General features: G+C 57.5%; 1 protein-coding gene across 2 annotated transcripts in view; it reads left to right on the top strand.

Annotated features, from left to right (window-relative positions):
- Positions 1–16,257, top strand: part of KCNQ4 (potassium voltage-gated channel subfamily Q member 4) — a 56,786-nt gene that overhangs the window by 29,931 nt on the left and 10,598 nt on the right. The window contains exons 2-9 of one of the 2 annotated variants that reach the window (XM_007453739.1): positions 1,868–1,958; positions 2,616–2,742; positions 2,951–3,126; positions 3,769–3,894; positions 4,305–4,415; positions 4,607–4,702; positions 7,688–7,776; positions 9,539–9,700. In XM_007453739.1, coding sequence (XP_007453801.1) covers positions 2,625–2,742; positions 2,951–3,126; positions 3,769–3,894; positions 4,305–4,415; positions 4,607–4,702; positions 7,688–7,776; positions 9,539–9,700 — 878 coding nt within the window. In that variant the 5' untranslated portion in view covers positions 1,868–1,958; positions 2,616–2,624. The remainder of the gene's footprint in view (positions 1–1,867; positions 1,959–2,615; positions 2,743–2,950; positions 3,127–3,768; positions 3,895–4,304; positions 4,416–4,606; positions 4,703–7,687; positions 7,777–9,538; positions 9,701–16,257) is intronic. The other variant, XM_007453740.1, reaches the window with a different exon arrangement.

Here is a 16,257-nt window from a genome sequence, read left to right as displayed (position 1 = left end):
GGCAGGAAGCCCCAAACGTGACCCATTTACCTGAGGTTCTGAGGTCAGCTGAGCAGTGGGATTGAAAGATTTCTGTCCAGGGCTGGGGTGAAGGCCCATCAAAATTTGTCTGCAGGCCTCCCAGAGGAGGGGGCTGGATGGAATAACTTCAGGAGTACCCTTCCGCCCCTGAGCCCTGTGTCGGTGGTGGTCCCCATTCCCGGTGGCTGCGGCACTGGGTTCGCTGCGTTTTCTGTGGTTAATTATTGAACATGAGGAGCTGGTGTTCTCCCCCACCTCTCCCTGTGCCTTACGTCTTTGCTGACTCAGCTCCTGCCTGGAACTGGCACAGGAGGCCTCCTCTTCCTCACTCATTCAACCAAAACCTTTTACTGACATCTACCACCTACGTCCTCCCCCCTGGGGCACGTGCTGGGCTGCAGCCCTATACCTGCCCTCTACGCAGGCTGGGAGCCCTGTCCAGGGAAGTGTAAGTGGGCCAGGGTGGAGCCACGCCCTTCCCATGTCCCACCCCATCCCCCCATCAGCCCCCACTTTACGGATGCCGAGACTGGCTCAGAGAAGGCAGGTGACTTTTCCAGGGTCACACACACAGCAGGGCCGGAATTTGAACCCGGGTCTCTCTGACTCGGAGCCCATGCCCCTGCCGCGATGAAATATGAACACAAATAAAGCGCCATAGACAGTGACTCGGGAGGCGAGCACTGGGAGGGGCGTTCTGAGGGAACAGTGGGATGGGGGCATCCCAGCAGGAGCACTGGGGCGAGGGGAGCGTGAACAGCATCTCATCAGGCTCCAGTGGTGAGTCGTTTCAGGCAGAATGCAGTGTCAGCAGTCCCAGGTGGGGACACTCTGGGAACACTTTGGAGAGGCTGTAGGTCTGTGCATTTCTGGAGAAGCCCATGCCCTCTGGAGTCTATTCCAGGAGCAACACCCCCATCAAAAGGAGGAGTGCTTCCGGGAGGCCAGCCTCGTTCCCTTTTGCCGCATCTGCAGCCTGTGCCCCACATCCTGTCTTCCCTCACATATTCACATTCTCCCTGAGTCCAGCAGCTTCTCTCCTCACGCCCTTTCCCCTCTTCCCATCCACTGGGGAGTTGGAAACGCTGGCTCTAATCTCACCCCTGTCCTGGACATCCTGGGTGACCTTGGGTGAATCCCTTTCCTCCTCTGGGCCTCAGTTTCCTCATGTGAGCAATTAGGGTTGAGGGGAGTGTCAGATGAGTTGGATTCTAAAGTTCCTTCCGTTTCTAACCATCTGGTTCTGGGCCACTCAGTAGCTTCCCACTGCCCTCCGGGAAGTTCCAGGCCTCGATGGCATGGCTCCCTGCTGCCTGATTGCCCTCCCACACCCTCTCCCCCTCTGCATGTTCCCTCCCTACCTGTCTTCCCCAATCCCCTATCCTTCCCTAGCTGTCTCAGTATTTAATTCCATAAGAACCCACGAAGGCAGAGGCAATTGTCCTCATTCTGCAGGTGAAACCATGCTTCTGCCATCTTGGAATTCATAGGGAAGGGGGGATTCCTGGGTCCCTCCCTCGGGAGGCCAGCCCAGACAGACCTACCACCCACAGTTCAGTGACCACCTCTGTGAGCGGCAGCTGCATCAAGGGCAATTGAGAGGGCTGTAAGGTGTCTGTGAGCTCAGCAGCCTCCTGGAGCTCGAGGGCTTCTCCCTTTGGTGTCCAGCACCAAGCCACAGCTCCAGGGAACTCTGATTCTTAGTCTGCTTTCCAGATTATTCTTCCCAAATGAAGCTTCCCTCCTCCTCCTCCTCTGACTCTGACTCTGCAGCCCCCTGCCAGAGGCTCCTTGGCTGCCCTGTCCATCCAGCAGTCTAACCCTCTCCTTCATGCTGCTATTGCAGATTTTTGCTGGTCTTCAGCTGCCTGGTGCTGTCCGTGCTGTCCACTATCCAGGAGCACCAGGAACTTGCCAACGAGTGTCTCCTTATCTTGGTGAGTGCCGGAGTCTGGGTCTGAGGGAGGCTGTGTCGGGGTAGCACCTCTGGTCTGAGGGTGAAGGTGGAGTGAGGCTTCTCATACCATGGCTCAGAGAGTGACTTGCTGTGCTGTGTTCTCTGACCTGGTGGCTGCCCCTCTCTGGGCTTCATCCCTTGCTTTATAGCAGGTGTTGGGAGAGCTCCCGCCTCTATGCCAGGGCTTATGATGGGCCCAGAGGAGAGCCAGTCCTTCTCAGGATCAAAACTGCTAACACCACCCCTGGTGTGATGGGGGTTTTCCCCCTAACGGGAAGCACCTTGGAGGGTCACAGTGACAGACAACCAACCACCCCTTATGTCACCTGGTCAGGGTTACAGAGGCTGGGATGGCTGGGAGGGGGAGGGTGGGATGAGGAGAAGAAAAACCCAGACGGCTCATGGGGACAGCAAGGGAGGATAGATTTGGGCTTGCAGTCTCTTTGGAAGACATGGAAGAAGCCACTTCCTTCTGGAATCCTCCTCAGGTCCATCCAGGTGTAAGAACCTCCAGGAGAGGTGGTCTGAGGAAATCCTAGTACCCCTAACCCAGGGACTCCGGGCTGGGTGGGTGCCGTGTGACCTAGACCCCGGTCCTGAAGAGTGGGGACCAGAACTCAGGCCCCTGGTCCCACAGGAATTCGTGATGATCGTGGTGTTTGGTCTGGAGTACATCATCCGCATCTGGTCCGCTGGATGCTGCTGCCGCTACCGAGGATGGCAGGGCCGTTTCCGCTTTGCCAGAAAACCCTTCTGTGTCATCGGTAATGGGCCTACCCAGCCCCGCCTGACTCTTGACCCCCAAGCCCTAGGGTTAACACCCTGACCCCAGGATCCTGGCTGCTGACACAGACTCAACAGACCGTCCCAATCGCCCCCTCGGCCCCAGGAACCCCCAACCTCGGGTCCAGGCACAGGGTAGGTTGGCTCCCCGGCGCTGGCCATGACCTCGCCCGCTCTCCGCCCCTGCAGACTTCATCGTGTTCGTGGCCTCGGTGGCCGTCATCGCCGCCGGCACGCAGGGCAACATCTTTGCCACGTCTGCGTTGCGCAGCATGCGCTTCCTGCAGATCCTGCGCATGGTGCGCATGGACCGCCGCGGCGGCACCTGGAAGCTGCTGGGCTCGGTGGTCTATGCTCACAGCAAGGTGAGGCCGGGCGTGTCAGGGGGCGTGTCCGGGGCGGAGCTGGTGCGGCAGCTGGAGGGGCGGGGCCGAGCGGAGGCGGGGCCGTGGTAGGGGAGATCGGGGACCCAGCGCGGGCGAGGCCACAGGGGCTACCTCGGTGGGCGGGGAAAGGGCGGGGTCTGGAGGGGAGGTCAGGACCAGGCCAGGAGGCGGGGCCTGAAGGGCAGGGCTTGAGAGCCTCAGTTGGAAGCTTCCGGGTTTGGGCGTCTACGCTTACACGGAAGTGGGGAGCTGGAGCGGGGTCTGAGGGTGGGGCTGGGGCGGGACAGGATGTGGGGCGGGGTGGAAGCCTGAAAGTGGGGCTTGGGGGGCGGTGCAAGATGGGCTTGTGGGCGGAGGTCTGAGCGTGGAACCTGGAGGGTCCAGGGCAGGGCCGGGGCGTGCTCTGAGGTTTTGTGAGGGCCTCGCTCTTCCTTGAAGGCGGGGCAGGGTCTCCTTGAAGGGAGTTGCTGAGAAAGAAAGGCAGGCAGAGCCACCACCAGGGACTTCCGAGAGGTGGGTACTCTTATCCCCTTTCAGAACGCCTCCCATAGGCCATTCTGGGAGCCGTCCACCTCCCCACCTGTGCCAGGTGTGTGGTCTCATCCCTTGCTGACCCCACAGGAGCTGATCACCGCCTGGTACATCGGGTTTCTGGTGCTCATCTTCGCCTCCTTCCTGGTCTATCTGGCTGAGAAGGACGCCAACTCCGACTTCTCCTCCTACGCCGACTCGCTCTGGTGGGGGACGGTGCGTGAGGGTCTGTGCAGGGCCGCCCTTCTCCCTGGGACCCTCCCCGGCCTGATCATCGTGACCCCGACCTAGGGGCCTGTCCCTGTCCTCTCGACTAAGGCTGGGACCTTCGTGACCAGCCTCTGTGTTAGTCCTCCAACTTCCCCAGTGGACCAGCGTGTGACCCCATCTAGTTCCCTACATCAAGCCCTTGTGACCTGTACCCCTCTCCCCCACCAGCACGGGGGAGGGGGAGAGTCCATTTATGCTTCTAACCAGTCCCCGTGACAAGGCCTTGTGACCAGTCCCTGTGGGCAACCTTGGAGGCCCCCTCCCTTGTGATCAGGCTCCCACCTGCCTGTGACCCAACAAGCTCCTGTGGGTGGCCCCCGTAACCAGCCCTGCAGGTAACCTGTTTGTGTTCCCAGATTACACTGACGACCATTGGCTATGGTGACAAGACGCCACACACGTGGCTGGGCAGGGTCCTGGCTGCTGGCTTCGCCTTACTAGGCGTCTCCTTCTTTGCCTTGCCTGCCGTGAGTCCCCCTCCACTTAGGATGGCCCAGCCCTGGGGGTGGGCGTCCTGGGGACAGATCCTGCTTAAGCCCCGTCCAGCATTTGCATGAGTGGTGGCGGGCACCTCAGATGGGCAGCGGTGGGGGCACCTTTGCTGCCTTTTGTTGTCCCCACCATCACCATATTCCGCGAACCATGCCTATCGTCCTAGGGCATCCTTGGCTCCGGCTTTGCCCTGAAGGTGCAGGAGCAGCACAGGCAGAAACACTTTGAAAAGCGGAGGATGCCAGCAGCCAACCTCATCCAGGTACAGGACGCCCAGGAAGCCCCTGAACTGAATTGGTGTGTCAGCTCTGTATGGTGACCCTTGTGTCCCAGCTTCACAACTATGACTCCACTTTGGAGCTCAGAGAAATGTGACTTTTCTGGGGTCACATGCCAAGTCAGGGACAGAGCTAGGACGCTGGCTAAGATTGTCAGAAATTTCTCCCTGCACCACATGCCCAGTTCAGGGCTAGCCAGAGCTGTCCCATTGACCCACTGCAACCCCAACTCTACATGGCCTGAAGTGGAGTGGAGACTGGACCAGAGGCCCTAGGTCCCTAGTGGAAACCCAGTCCTGCCACCCATCAGCTGTGCAGTCATCAGTAAGCCTGTTCTACTCCCAACACCTTAATTCACCCCGCAAGCACTCCCACAAGTGAATGTTGTAGCTACAAACCGAGAGAAACACCTTGAAAGAAAGAAATGGTTCTCTGAAGAGCATTTTACAGGGGACCTGGCCTGATCTGACCTTAAAGGAGAACTCAGGGATGACTACACTGGGAAACTGACACTTGAGCAGAGAGCTGGAGCATGGGTAGGAGTTAACTAGGTGAAGAGGTGAAGGGGGAAGCCTTCGAGGTAAGGGAACAGCGTGTGCAACGGTCCCGTGGTGAAAGGGAGCAGGGTGTGTTTGATGAATAGGAAGGAAGCTAGTTGAGACGGGAACAGAAAGCTCAAGGAGGAGTATACAGTGGAAGGGTTTGGATAAGTGGGCGAGGCCTAGACCTGAGGGCCAGAGAGAGGAATTTAACATTTTCCTAAGAACAATGAGGATCCATTAACAGGTATGGAGCAGGAGGAAGGGGTGACATGATCAGATATGTGTTCTGAAAGGTGGTGAGTGGATTGGAGGGTGACCTGGGTGTGTGGAGGGAGCAGATAAGAGGCTCTGGGAACAGTCTGGGTGAGGCGGGGCGGCGGGTGACTTGGACTAGGGTAGCAACAGATGAGATGGACGGAAATAGGCAGATGCTGCGTATTTAGAAGGTGAAATTGGTGACATCAGGAGTGAGGGAGAGGGAGATGGCAGGGTGACTGGCTTGCCTGACTGGATGGTGGATGACCCTTCTCACTGGAGGGGGACCAGACTTGGGGCATGAAGAGTGTGAGTTTGGCTGGGGCATGCACAGTCTGAGGGGCCCCTGAGCCCCTGAGGGGGGATGTTGAGGAGGCCACTGATGTACTGGTGTGCAGCCGAGGTGAGGATTGTGCTGGGCCTTGTGTGCAGATGGTAATGAAGTGCTTGCCCAGTGGGGAGAGGAAAGAAGGAGAAGAGAAGATGGTCCAGAGCTGGGCTTTAAGGAACCTCAGCACTTCGTGGCTGGGTGGTCAGAGTTGAGCCAGCCAAGGAGGCAGAGAAGGAACAGCCAGACGGGTGGGAAAAAAGCAGGAGTGTGTGGGCTCAGTTTCCCCCACTGTCTGAGGCATTCCGACGGGGCACGGGCTGAGGCAAGGCTCTGATTTTTTTTTTGACTCCGTGACTCAGCCTTGTGCAAGCGAAACCTCTGCGAGAAATAGTTCGGGGCACATATGCACAGCCTGCCTCGGCCTGCTCCCCAGCTGGCCGTGCTCTGACCCCCCCAGCCCAGGTCTGACTCAAGGCCCCTGTATCTTTCCTCCCCAGGGTGGAACCCCCCCTCCCATCTCTACTATCTCCAGCCACCAGCCCAACCTTTCCTTCTTAGCATCCCTTGGGGCACAACGGCTGCTGTTCCCTGGGAGCTGGCCTTCCGAGGGGCATTGTAGGGGCAGGCGGCTGGCACTGGCCGGGCCGAGAGACAGCTGGTATTGTGGTGCCCATAATTAATGAGACAGCTCTGGCAGCTGCTCCCCAGCCCAAGCCAGGGGCCTAGGCAAGCAGGAAGTAAAAATATTCCTGTCTTGGGAGGGTGCCTGGCCAGTGAGGTCAGCAGTGGGCCGTCCCTTAAGGACAAGAGGCACCCGAAGAAGGGTCCAGTTCTGCTTCCTCCTGCCCAGCACCTCCCATGCCTTCTTGCCCTCGCTGATCACCCCACTCACAGTCCCTACCTGGCTCTTCTCTTTACCTGGGGGGAGAGGGACTGTCCTTCCTCTTGTCTGACCGTCATCCCTCCTGCCGCAGAGGAAACCCTGCAACTTCATGGTTGCTTAGGGGTTGGTAGGTGATGCTGTTTCCTCCCCTCGTCAATCTCATGGGCAGTGACAGGCAGCTGGGAAGGAGGGGGTGGGGTTATTATTAGTAACAATGGTTTATTCAGTCAGTGTTCATTCCCCAAACATTTGCAGAGCACCCATCAGGTGCCAGAGGATACAGTGCTGACCAAGACACAGCTTACAGTCTAAGGAGAGAGAAAGACATTAATCAAATACACAATGAATAGATATTTATCAGCTGTGGTAACGGGAGATAACAGGAGTGTTTAAAGGGGGAACTTGGTCACTTTGTCATAAAGCAGAAACTAACCATTGTAAAGCAATTATACTCCAATAAAGATGTTAAAAAAAGCGGGGGGGGGGGGACTAGGTATTAAGTGCCTACTATGTGCCATGCACTGCACTTGGCATTTAATATACATTTGCCCATTTAGTCCTCACAACACTCTGTTAGGTAAGTAGTATTATGTCCGTTTCACAGATGAGGAACCCGAGGCTCTGCACATTTACTTAATTTGCCCACATGAGTAGGTGGCAAAGCTGGGATTGGAAACCCACTTCTACCTGATGACAAAACCGCAGCTCTTAACTCCCACACTCCAAGGCCTCTGGCTCTGATGCTGACTGTGCATCACCTTGGGGCAGTCTTTCCTCTCCAGGCCTCCTTCTAGCCCTGCTGGTGGCTATGGAGTTGGAACTGGCCTCTGGCTCTGAGTACCCTTCAACTGGCCTGAGGACTGGGTTCTTTTGGGGGCAGAGGGCTGGTGGGGGGTTGAGAGGCCTCTCTGATGCCTTGTCCCCCACCACCTCCTTCCCCTTTCTTCCACACCACCAGGCTGCATGGCGCCTGTACTCCACCGACACGAGCCGGGCCTACCTGACAGCCACCTGGTACTACTATGACAGCATCCTCCCGTCCTTCAAGTAGGTCCTACTGCAGGGGCAAGGGGAGGTGGGTGGCTGGTAGTAATGCCCCTTGGGAACAAATGGCTGGGACCAAACCCTGGTGGGGGGCAAAGGGGTGACAGCTCCCATGGGAGCATCTGGGGCTGGCTCTGTAGATCCTATGTCACCCAGAGCCGGGAACGTCCTCTCTCCCACTCTGCTATGCCAGGGAATGCGGTGACACTGGACACAGGGCATGGGGTAGAACCCTGCCCTGCTGGCTGAGCCCTGGGTCCTTGGGTGTTAGCAGGCCACATGCTCACCCAGAGTTGTTGCCACTCAGTGCAGTGGCCCAGGCAGCTCACTCCCCACAGTCTGAGTTGGGGGCAGTGTTAGCGCTCGCCAGCCTGGCGTATTGCAGCTGGGTAGAGACAGCGTGGCGTGGGCAAGAACGTGTGTGCCATGTTGGGTACAAGCACCCACCCCAGCACCCTCATGCGTAACTGATTTTACTGTCCCAGGCAGCAGCCTTCGGGCCCAGAAGTGGGTTTGCCCCACTGGCCCAGGCTGGGGTAAGACTGCACGGGGTTGGCTCCACACAGGGGATCATTAATAGCATCACCAAGGTTCGTGTGGCCAGGTGCCTGGCCAGGCCCTAAGGCAGGAATGAAGACCTTGGAGAGCGGCTCAGTCCCGTGGGCAGGCGGGCAGTGAGCAAGGCGGGGCCAGGCTGCTGCGCTCAGCGTTTTTGCCGGTGCCTTTTTTGCCTCATTAGTTCTCCAAGAGCAGCTGTTGCGTGATCCCACTCACCCCTACACCTGGCTGCCCCCATCCCCGCTCCCTCTCAGCCCCAGGGGCCTTCCAGGGGAGGAGCAGGAGAGAAGGGGCTGGGAAGGAGGGGCTCCCAGAATCACACTGGTTCCCCCCATCTCTCCACCTGGCAGAGGCAAGCTCCCACCTTAGAGACAGGGATGGTGGTTAGATTAGAAGGAGCCATCCTTTCTAGAAATAGTCCAAAGGACTCAAGGCCAGGCCTTGGGGAGTGGGGCAGGGGCTGGTTTGTTAGAAATATGATGTGTGTGATGGGGAGGAAAGATTTGGGAAGGTGGTCTTGGGTCCTCTGGAAAGAGGAACAGAGGAGCTTGGTTTGGAAATTCTGGGTCCACTGATCCTCCTTTTCCCTGGACCTCGGTTTCCTCATCCATACAATAGACAAAGAGGACAAAGAGGGGAGATATCCTTCTTGGGTTATAGAAACAAGAAAGTTGGTTATAGAAACAAGAAAGCCTGAGAGTTAAGAAGAAGCTGAGCCCTCAGTCTAGTCTCCAAGAGCCCAGTGGCAAGAGTGAATGCTGCAGGAGAAGGAAGCTGGGCTGCCCTATCAAGTCTCCCTCCTCAGCCTCAGTTTCCCCCTAAAATCCAGTCGGATCTGGAGGGCGAGGATTTCAGGGCTGCCGCTGGCCTCCGGGTGGGCACAGCTCCACGTCCAGGAGCTCGGCTTGCTGAGCAGAGAGTGAGGTGGATTTGAGCTCCCACCTGCCCCCTTGGGAGGGTGCCCTCGAGTGACGCCCATCCAGCACAGTCATACTTGGCACCCTTGAGGGTTTCCCAGGAGCTGAGTATAGAGAGAGAGGGAGGAAGGCTAGTCTCCCACCCCCACCCCTGTCCACGCGGGCCTGGGGTGTTTGCCGAGCACCTCCAGAGAGGCAGGGCCTGGCGAGATCTGTCAGGAGCTCAGTGCCCTTGGGTGAGGGGGCGGTGCCAGGGCCCTGCCTGCTGCTGACGGTGCCCTGTCCTGCAGAGAGCTGGCCCTCTTGTTTGAGCACGTGCAACGGGCCCGCAACGGGGGCCTACGGCCCCTGGAGGTGCGGCGGGCGCCAGTACCCGACGGAGCGCCCTCCCGTTACCCGCCCGTTGCCACCTGCCACCGGCCGGGCAGCACCTTCTTCTGCCCTGGGGAAAGGTAGGGGCCCCCCGGGGCTGCCACCTCCTCTTGCTTCTCCTCCTCCTCTTCCATTCTCTGTCTCATCCTCTCTCAGACCTGCCTCCAGCCACTATGTGGGTGTCTGGGCCTGTGCTGGGGACTCCCAGGCCTTGTCATGAGGCCTGGACCAGTTGTCATCAGAGGGTCTGACAGGTACAGAACTAGGGTCTCTCTGGAGAGGCCAGAGTGGACTCATCGTTTTGTCACCTTGGGTTCCAAGGGTCCGAGTGGGGGAGATGTCCACACTATCCTTTCCCATCACCTCCTCCATTCATTCCATTGTCCTCTTTCTTTCTCTGTTTCCACGTCCCCCTCACTCTTCCATCCCTGCACTCCCATCCCTCCCGGGAAGCTGGAGAGAGGAGGAGGCCGCTGGCCACAGGTGCTTACAGCTCAGGTAATCGTGGACACCATACTGGGATGTGAGGGCAGGGACCCCCTCTCCCCCAGCATGTTCCTCTAGAAGGGGCTTGACGCTGAACTCGCCTCTCAGGAACGAGATGCCACCTGGAAAGAGAGCTCTGTGGCTAAGAACTGCTGTAGGGCCTATGTAAACTCAACCAATGACTAATGCTCTTGTCTTGTGCAAGCCTTGTCCACAGCTTTGCTAATCCCAGAGGGTCCTCCTGGGATTCTCCCACAATGTCTTTCTTCCTTACAGAGGGACATTTTGCTGTCCCAACAGTCTCTTTCCCCTTGACCTGCCTCTCCTGGAGCTTTTGCATCTTGAAAGAAGAACAAAGAAAGAACAATGCTTACCCTCATGTAAATGTTCATAAATAGTGGAATTTCAGGCATATTTGGATAAGGGAGGCCCACTAACTCACAATATGGGAAAGCGGCTTCTCCTATAGAGGTGTAGCTTTGAGGTCAAGGATTCAATCCCCCCGCCACCACAATCACCCCGTTGCCTACCCATCTCTTTGTTTTGTCTCATCTTTACATATCATCCCTGAATCAGCCAGGTGGACATCTGGGCCTTGAGCCTCAGGTGTGATTCTGAGTCCCACGCCCAGAACAAGGGAGGGAGAAGAGGTGAGCCACTCGGGGATCAGAAGGTGGAGGTGCACTGAAAGCCTCCGCTGCCTGGTGCTGCGTGTCCTTGAGAAAGTCATTAAGCTACTCTGGGCCTCTGGGTTCTGGGCAGAAAATCAGCAGTTTTTAGGCTGATCAGGGGCTCTGGGTTTCTGGGCTAAAAGGGCCTGGGGAACAGGGAGGAGGGGGTTCTGGTGCAGAGGATGCTGGGAGCAGAATTCCTTTTCCGGTCTCAGTGAGGGCACTTATGGCCAGGGGCTGAACAGGAAGTGGGTAGAGAGGGAGAGCCCCTCCAGGTCTCTGGGAGGAAGGGAAGCATGATTGGCCAGGGTAGGCTGGGAGTTCACTGGAAGAGGGTCCACGGTGCAGCCCCACTTGTATCCTTTATCACTATCTGAATGTCCTACAGTGTTATCCCCACACCTACCCAACCACAGCTGACAGGTAGAAACTCAGAAGTCTTGGCATTTGAGCACCACGGCCCACAGCCTGCGCCAGGGCTCTCTGTAGCTTCAGTTCGCTCTCGTCTCACTCTGCCTGAGTAGGAAGACACTAAAAATGGAGATTATCCTGGACTCCAGCACTGGTACCACCCCCCGCAGCTGCTCTGGGTCTCTGGCCCCCCAAGGCCTAGGAACAGATGACTGCCGAGAGCTCGGCCATCACTAACTCCCAGCCTGTGTCTGTCTGCCCTGCAGTGTCTGTGTGGCTGGGGCTTATGGTGCTGGTGGTGGAGTGTCCCTTCTTCCCAGGGACGCCAGGGGGCTGAGCTGGGACTTCTAGGAGATCAGGCACCAGCCTGATGGCCATATCCTTAATCTTGGCTCTCTGGGCCCTGTGGGGTGGGTGCCCAAGACAGGACAACCCCCCCCCCCCACACACCCCCCTGGTTGGCCACACCTTTAGTGGTGCTTGTGTACGTTCCCAGGGGTACACAGAGCAGGACTTCCTGAGGGGTGGCATCCCCCCCCCCCCCACACACACCCCTGGTTGGCCACACCTTTAGTGGTGCTTGTGTACGTTCCCAGGGGTACACAGAGCAGGACTTCCTGAGGGGTGGCATTGCAGGGCCAGCACCTCTCTCTGTGGGTTTTGTGATGAGGTGCTAAGACAGTGGTTCTCAAAGCATGGTCCACTGACTCCCTGTGTCCGCATCCCATGGGACATTTGTTCAAAATGCAGAGATACTGGACCTCTCCCCAAGCCCACGGAATGAGCATCTCTGGAGAAGAGGCACAGAATTCTGCATATTTAACGTGCTCCCTATGAGATCCTTATGCAAAGCTGGAGAACCTCTGCATTCTGGGCATGTGGGCTGGAGGATGATTTGAGCTGGGGGGTCCTTCTCTCCCACCAGCCACGGGAGGCCAGCCCCATCCTGGCAGCTCCCCATGCTCTGCCCACCTGCCTCCTTCCCACTAACCTCTGTTTGTGTCTTGTTCTCAACTTTCCAGCCAGATGTTTAGTAATAAACGGAGTTTCTTTCGGATCCACGCCAGCTGGAGACCGAGGTACCCCCTCGCCTTCTCCTGTTCCTGTTCCTCCTTGCCCCACCCAGTTCTGGGGCTGGAGAGGCGGACAGGATGGGCCAGAGACAAGGTGCATGTGCCTGCCGCCTGCCATCTGCCTTGGGGCCCTGATGAGCCCCTCGCCTTCCTGGGGATGCCTCTGCCAGGTCTGGTGCCCAGTCTGCCAGGGCCTGGTGCCCAGTCTGCCAGGAGGGACACGTACAGGAGCGTTGGGATGAGTTCTGGCTCTGCCGCTCACCCCCCTGCGTGATCTTGGCCAAATTGCTTCCCTTCTCTGGACCTCAGTTTCCCATCTATGGAATGGGCAGATTGAACTAGAGGCTCTCTGAGGGTCCTTCCCACTCTGACTTTTGCCGGGTCTTTAGCTTCCTGGCTCCCCACTGACCATCTAGATCCTAGCAGATGCCTGAGGGACCTGGGATTGGCACCTCCTTCGCTAACTCCAGAGCCCAGTTCTTTAGCTGCCTCATTTAGCCACTACATCCCTTGGTACCTGCCCTGTGCCAGGCCCTGCACTAGGAACACAATGATGAATAAAACATTGTGCCTAGAGAGTTGCAAAGAGTAACTGCTATTCGGTGTGATGAGCACAACTAAAGGCAGAAGCAGAGGGCCTGTGGAGCTTGGGTCAGGCATTTCACCAGGAGAAGGCCCCCAAAGGAGTGGGTGTGAGGGAGGGCCTTCCAGGCCAAGGAAGTGCACCAAGGGGGTGGGGGGGGTGAGAGAGAGCGCGGCTTTGGCAAAGAACAGGCAGCCCAGCATGGAGGTCGGGAGCTGAGGCTGGGTCACGAAGAACCCAAGGGCCCCCTGTGAGCTTTGTCCTGTTGGCACTGCCTGGCAGCTTGGGCTTACAGAGTCCTGGGTTTCCCAAAGTGCCTCAGGAGCCTTGTGGATCAGGGGACCCATGAGGAGGAGATGGGTGACAGAGCTCCTGGCTACTCTACCAAGAAGCAGTGTTTCTTAGAAACATGGGTTCTGGATCTGAGCCTGGCTAGGCGACCTCGGGCATAAGCCCTCTGTGCCTCCGTTTCCTCCCATGTAAAATGCGGACGATCGTAGGGTCTGCTTCCGTTCAAACTGTGCCTGGCTCAGAGGAATTGCTATATAAATGTTGGCCTCATGCAGTTTGGTATGTTATGATATGAGCTTGGAAACCATGGCTGTAGGACACGGGCACATGCTGGAGGATAAAGCCGAGGAGTCTCTGGGTCAGATTTGCCCCTTTGCAAGATTCCTTGGGATGTGTGGGTGTGGTGGGCAGGAAGGGCGAGGCCAGGGTGGAGAGGCCAGCCACGTGCTGTTTCCCAGTCCTGAAGAGAGAGGCTGTATGCAGCACCAGTAGGGGTAGGCTGCCTCCCCCCACGCCTCCACCGCCGAGCTTGGCCTTCGGCAGGCAGATGGAGTCCTTAAAGAAATCCCTTTGGGAGTGAGCGCAGGGGTTGGGTCCAGCAGAGCAGTCAGAGGGCAGCCAGTGCCCCGAGCTTACCCTCTCGCACAGGGAAGCCCCAGTCACCAACAGACGCTGCAGTCAGTTTCTCACTGGCACCACTGATGTTTTGGGTCAGAAAATTCTTTATTGTTGGGGGCTGTCACATGCATTTTTCAGCATGTTTAGCTGCGTTCCTGGCCTCTACCTAGATGCTAGGAGCACCCCCCAGAGTGACAACCAAAAATGTCTCCAGCCAAATGTCCCCTGGTGAGCAAAACAGCCCCCACCTGAGTATCACTGCCTGAGACCCTATCCTGGAGGCTTGTCCCAGAGAAAGAACATAGTCTCTGCAGTCACAGAAAACTGGGTTCCAGGCCTCGTTCCATCCAGAGGAGCTCTATGACCTGGAAGCCGAGTCACCCCCTTCCATATCTGTAAAATAGGGGTGGTAACTCTGGAGCCCGCCACCTGAAGTGGCTGAGAGCTGAAAAGGCTCAGGCAGTCAGAGTGGACCTTGTGTGTTCTGAGGAGCTGGGGAGGGAAGGAGCTCTTTCGATGTCCACTGTGTGCCAGGTTTCTTTCCATTTTCTTTGAGCTTTTAGGCTCCAAAGAGGCTGACATGAGCCGTTTTCTGGGCACTGCCCAAGGAGCTGGAATCCAGGGCCGCCCCTGGGAAAACAGTGCCTTGTTACCTTGAAGAGGAGCCCAGGGTCTCTGGCTGGCCGGAAGGTTACAGAACCCCACAAACCACGCTGGAAACTCCTTCAACCATCACAGAATCAGAGCTGGAGAGGGACCTTTCAAGACCTCTAGGGCAAGCCCCCACCCCCTTCCTTTATCAGCCCTGCTGAGTGCAAACTCAGTCTTGCACACTTCTCATGACAGGGAGGTCACCCCCTTTCCCCAGAACACCATTGGACTGATGTGCCGGTCACAGAGGTCCAGAGTTCTGGGCCCTTGGCTGAGTGTCAGGGCCTTCTCCACCCACCTCTCTTCCTCTGCCCCTTGGAAGAGTGGAGGACAGAAGGAGGGGCTGCACGGATGGGGTTGGGGGGTGCTTGCCAGCATGAAGAGAGCCTGAAGTAACAGCTCGGCGGAGGAAAGTTTGGGAGAGCCAACCTCAAACTTTGGTTGGAATCTTTGGGATGTGCTGAGGGGATCCTGGGCCAGCAAACAGCATGCTGGATTGCAGGGGCCGCCCTGTCCTCATATCTTCAGGGCTCCCATCCTTGACCTGTAACCTCTCCCCTCCGGGCAGAGGTTCCTACCTCTAAGGATGGCTCTACATCCCAGTTGCCTTCCTGAAGGCACCTGCTGAAGGTGCCCCTGGTTTCGAGGTCTCCCTCACCTCAGCACCTCGGCTCTATACTCTGTCCCCCATGCCCTGGGCATGGAGGACCATGGCTCCCACTCTGCCCTGAAACCAGAATCTGTCCTCTCCTCAACCCTGGATCTGAAAGTCCCAGAGACTAGGTGACAGTGTCCTCCCCCAGCCCCAGGCCCATCTCAGAATTCCTCCCATACTGGCTGGTGCTCTCCTGAGCCAGGGCCCTGGACATCTGGGGTGGAAGGGCCCCAAACGTGTCTGAAGGGGGCCCTTCAAGTGGCAAGCCACAGCAGGGAGGCAGTGGTGACACCACAGGCCATGGGATGGGGATGTTTGCATAGGTCCTATTCAGACAGCGACAACGTGGTCCTTGAACCTCTTGGACACAGAGTTACTCTACCAGGTATTGGTTAAGCAGGGCCTGTCGCGGGGAACCTGAGGCCTCCCCTCACCTGTCTTCCTCCAAGATTTGGGGAATGGGTGAGGAGTTCGAGTGCGGGAAGGGAAGTCTGAGTACACACACAGATACGCACACGTGTGTTCACACGTACACAGAGATGTAGATGCTGTTGAACTGCAGACTCAGGAGGCTGGGGGGGGGTCACATAAGCAGGATGTCAGTCTGGGTGAGCAGAGCTCAGGTAGGGGAGACCACAGAAGAACAGGTTATAGACCTTCACTGGGAGGAGGGGCACCAGGCATGGCCTGGGCATACTTGTGGGCCCATGCTGGGCCAAGAGCCCCAGCAGGCCAGTGCACTGCACACCTCCAGGGGCACCATTCTCACTGAAGTCTGAGTGATGGAGACTTTGGAATTTTGCAGTGCACTGCCTGTACAACTGTACCAGGTCCTAAAGCCCTGACTTGACCAGTGTGGGGTCAGATAGCTCCAGTGGTGGGCAAAGGAGGAAAATATAAATTGACACGTGTATGCACATGCCGACGTAGGTACACACACTGGCACCTGTGTGCATGCAAGCACACACCCTACACATGCACATGCCCTCAACTCCACGCAGCCCTCCCCTGTGTATAGTGAGGAGCTGGGGGCCTAACTCAAGTGTGCGTGGCCAGGTGAGCTTCTCCATCCCTCAGCAGCCTGTTTTTCCCCAGAGGGGTCACCACCTCCACCCACCCACCCACCTGCCTGGGCCAGGCCCAGCTCCCCAGTCCCCCTGTCTGTCTCTGACTCCCTTCTTGGGTTTCTGTCACTCTT

Source organism: Lipotes vexillifer, unplaced genomic scaffold, assembly GCF_000442215.2.
Source record: "Lipotes vexillifer unplaced genomic scaffold, Lipotes_vexillifer_v1.1 scaffold213, whole genome shotgun sequence".
Classification (NCBI taxonomy): Eukaryota; Metazoa; Chordata; class Mammalia; order Artiodactyla; family Lipotidae; genus Lipotes; species Lipotes vexillifer.
The sequence above is the reverse complement of the archived record's forward strand: the minus strand, read 5'-3'. Positions and strand labels throughout refer to the sequence as shown.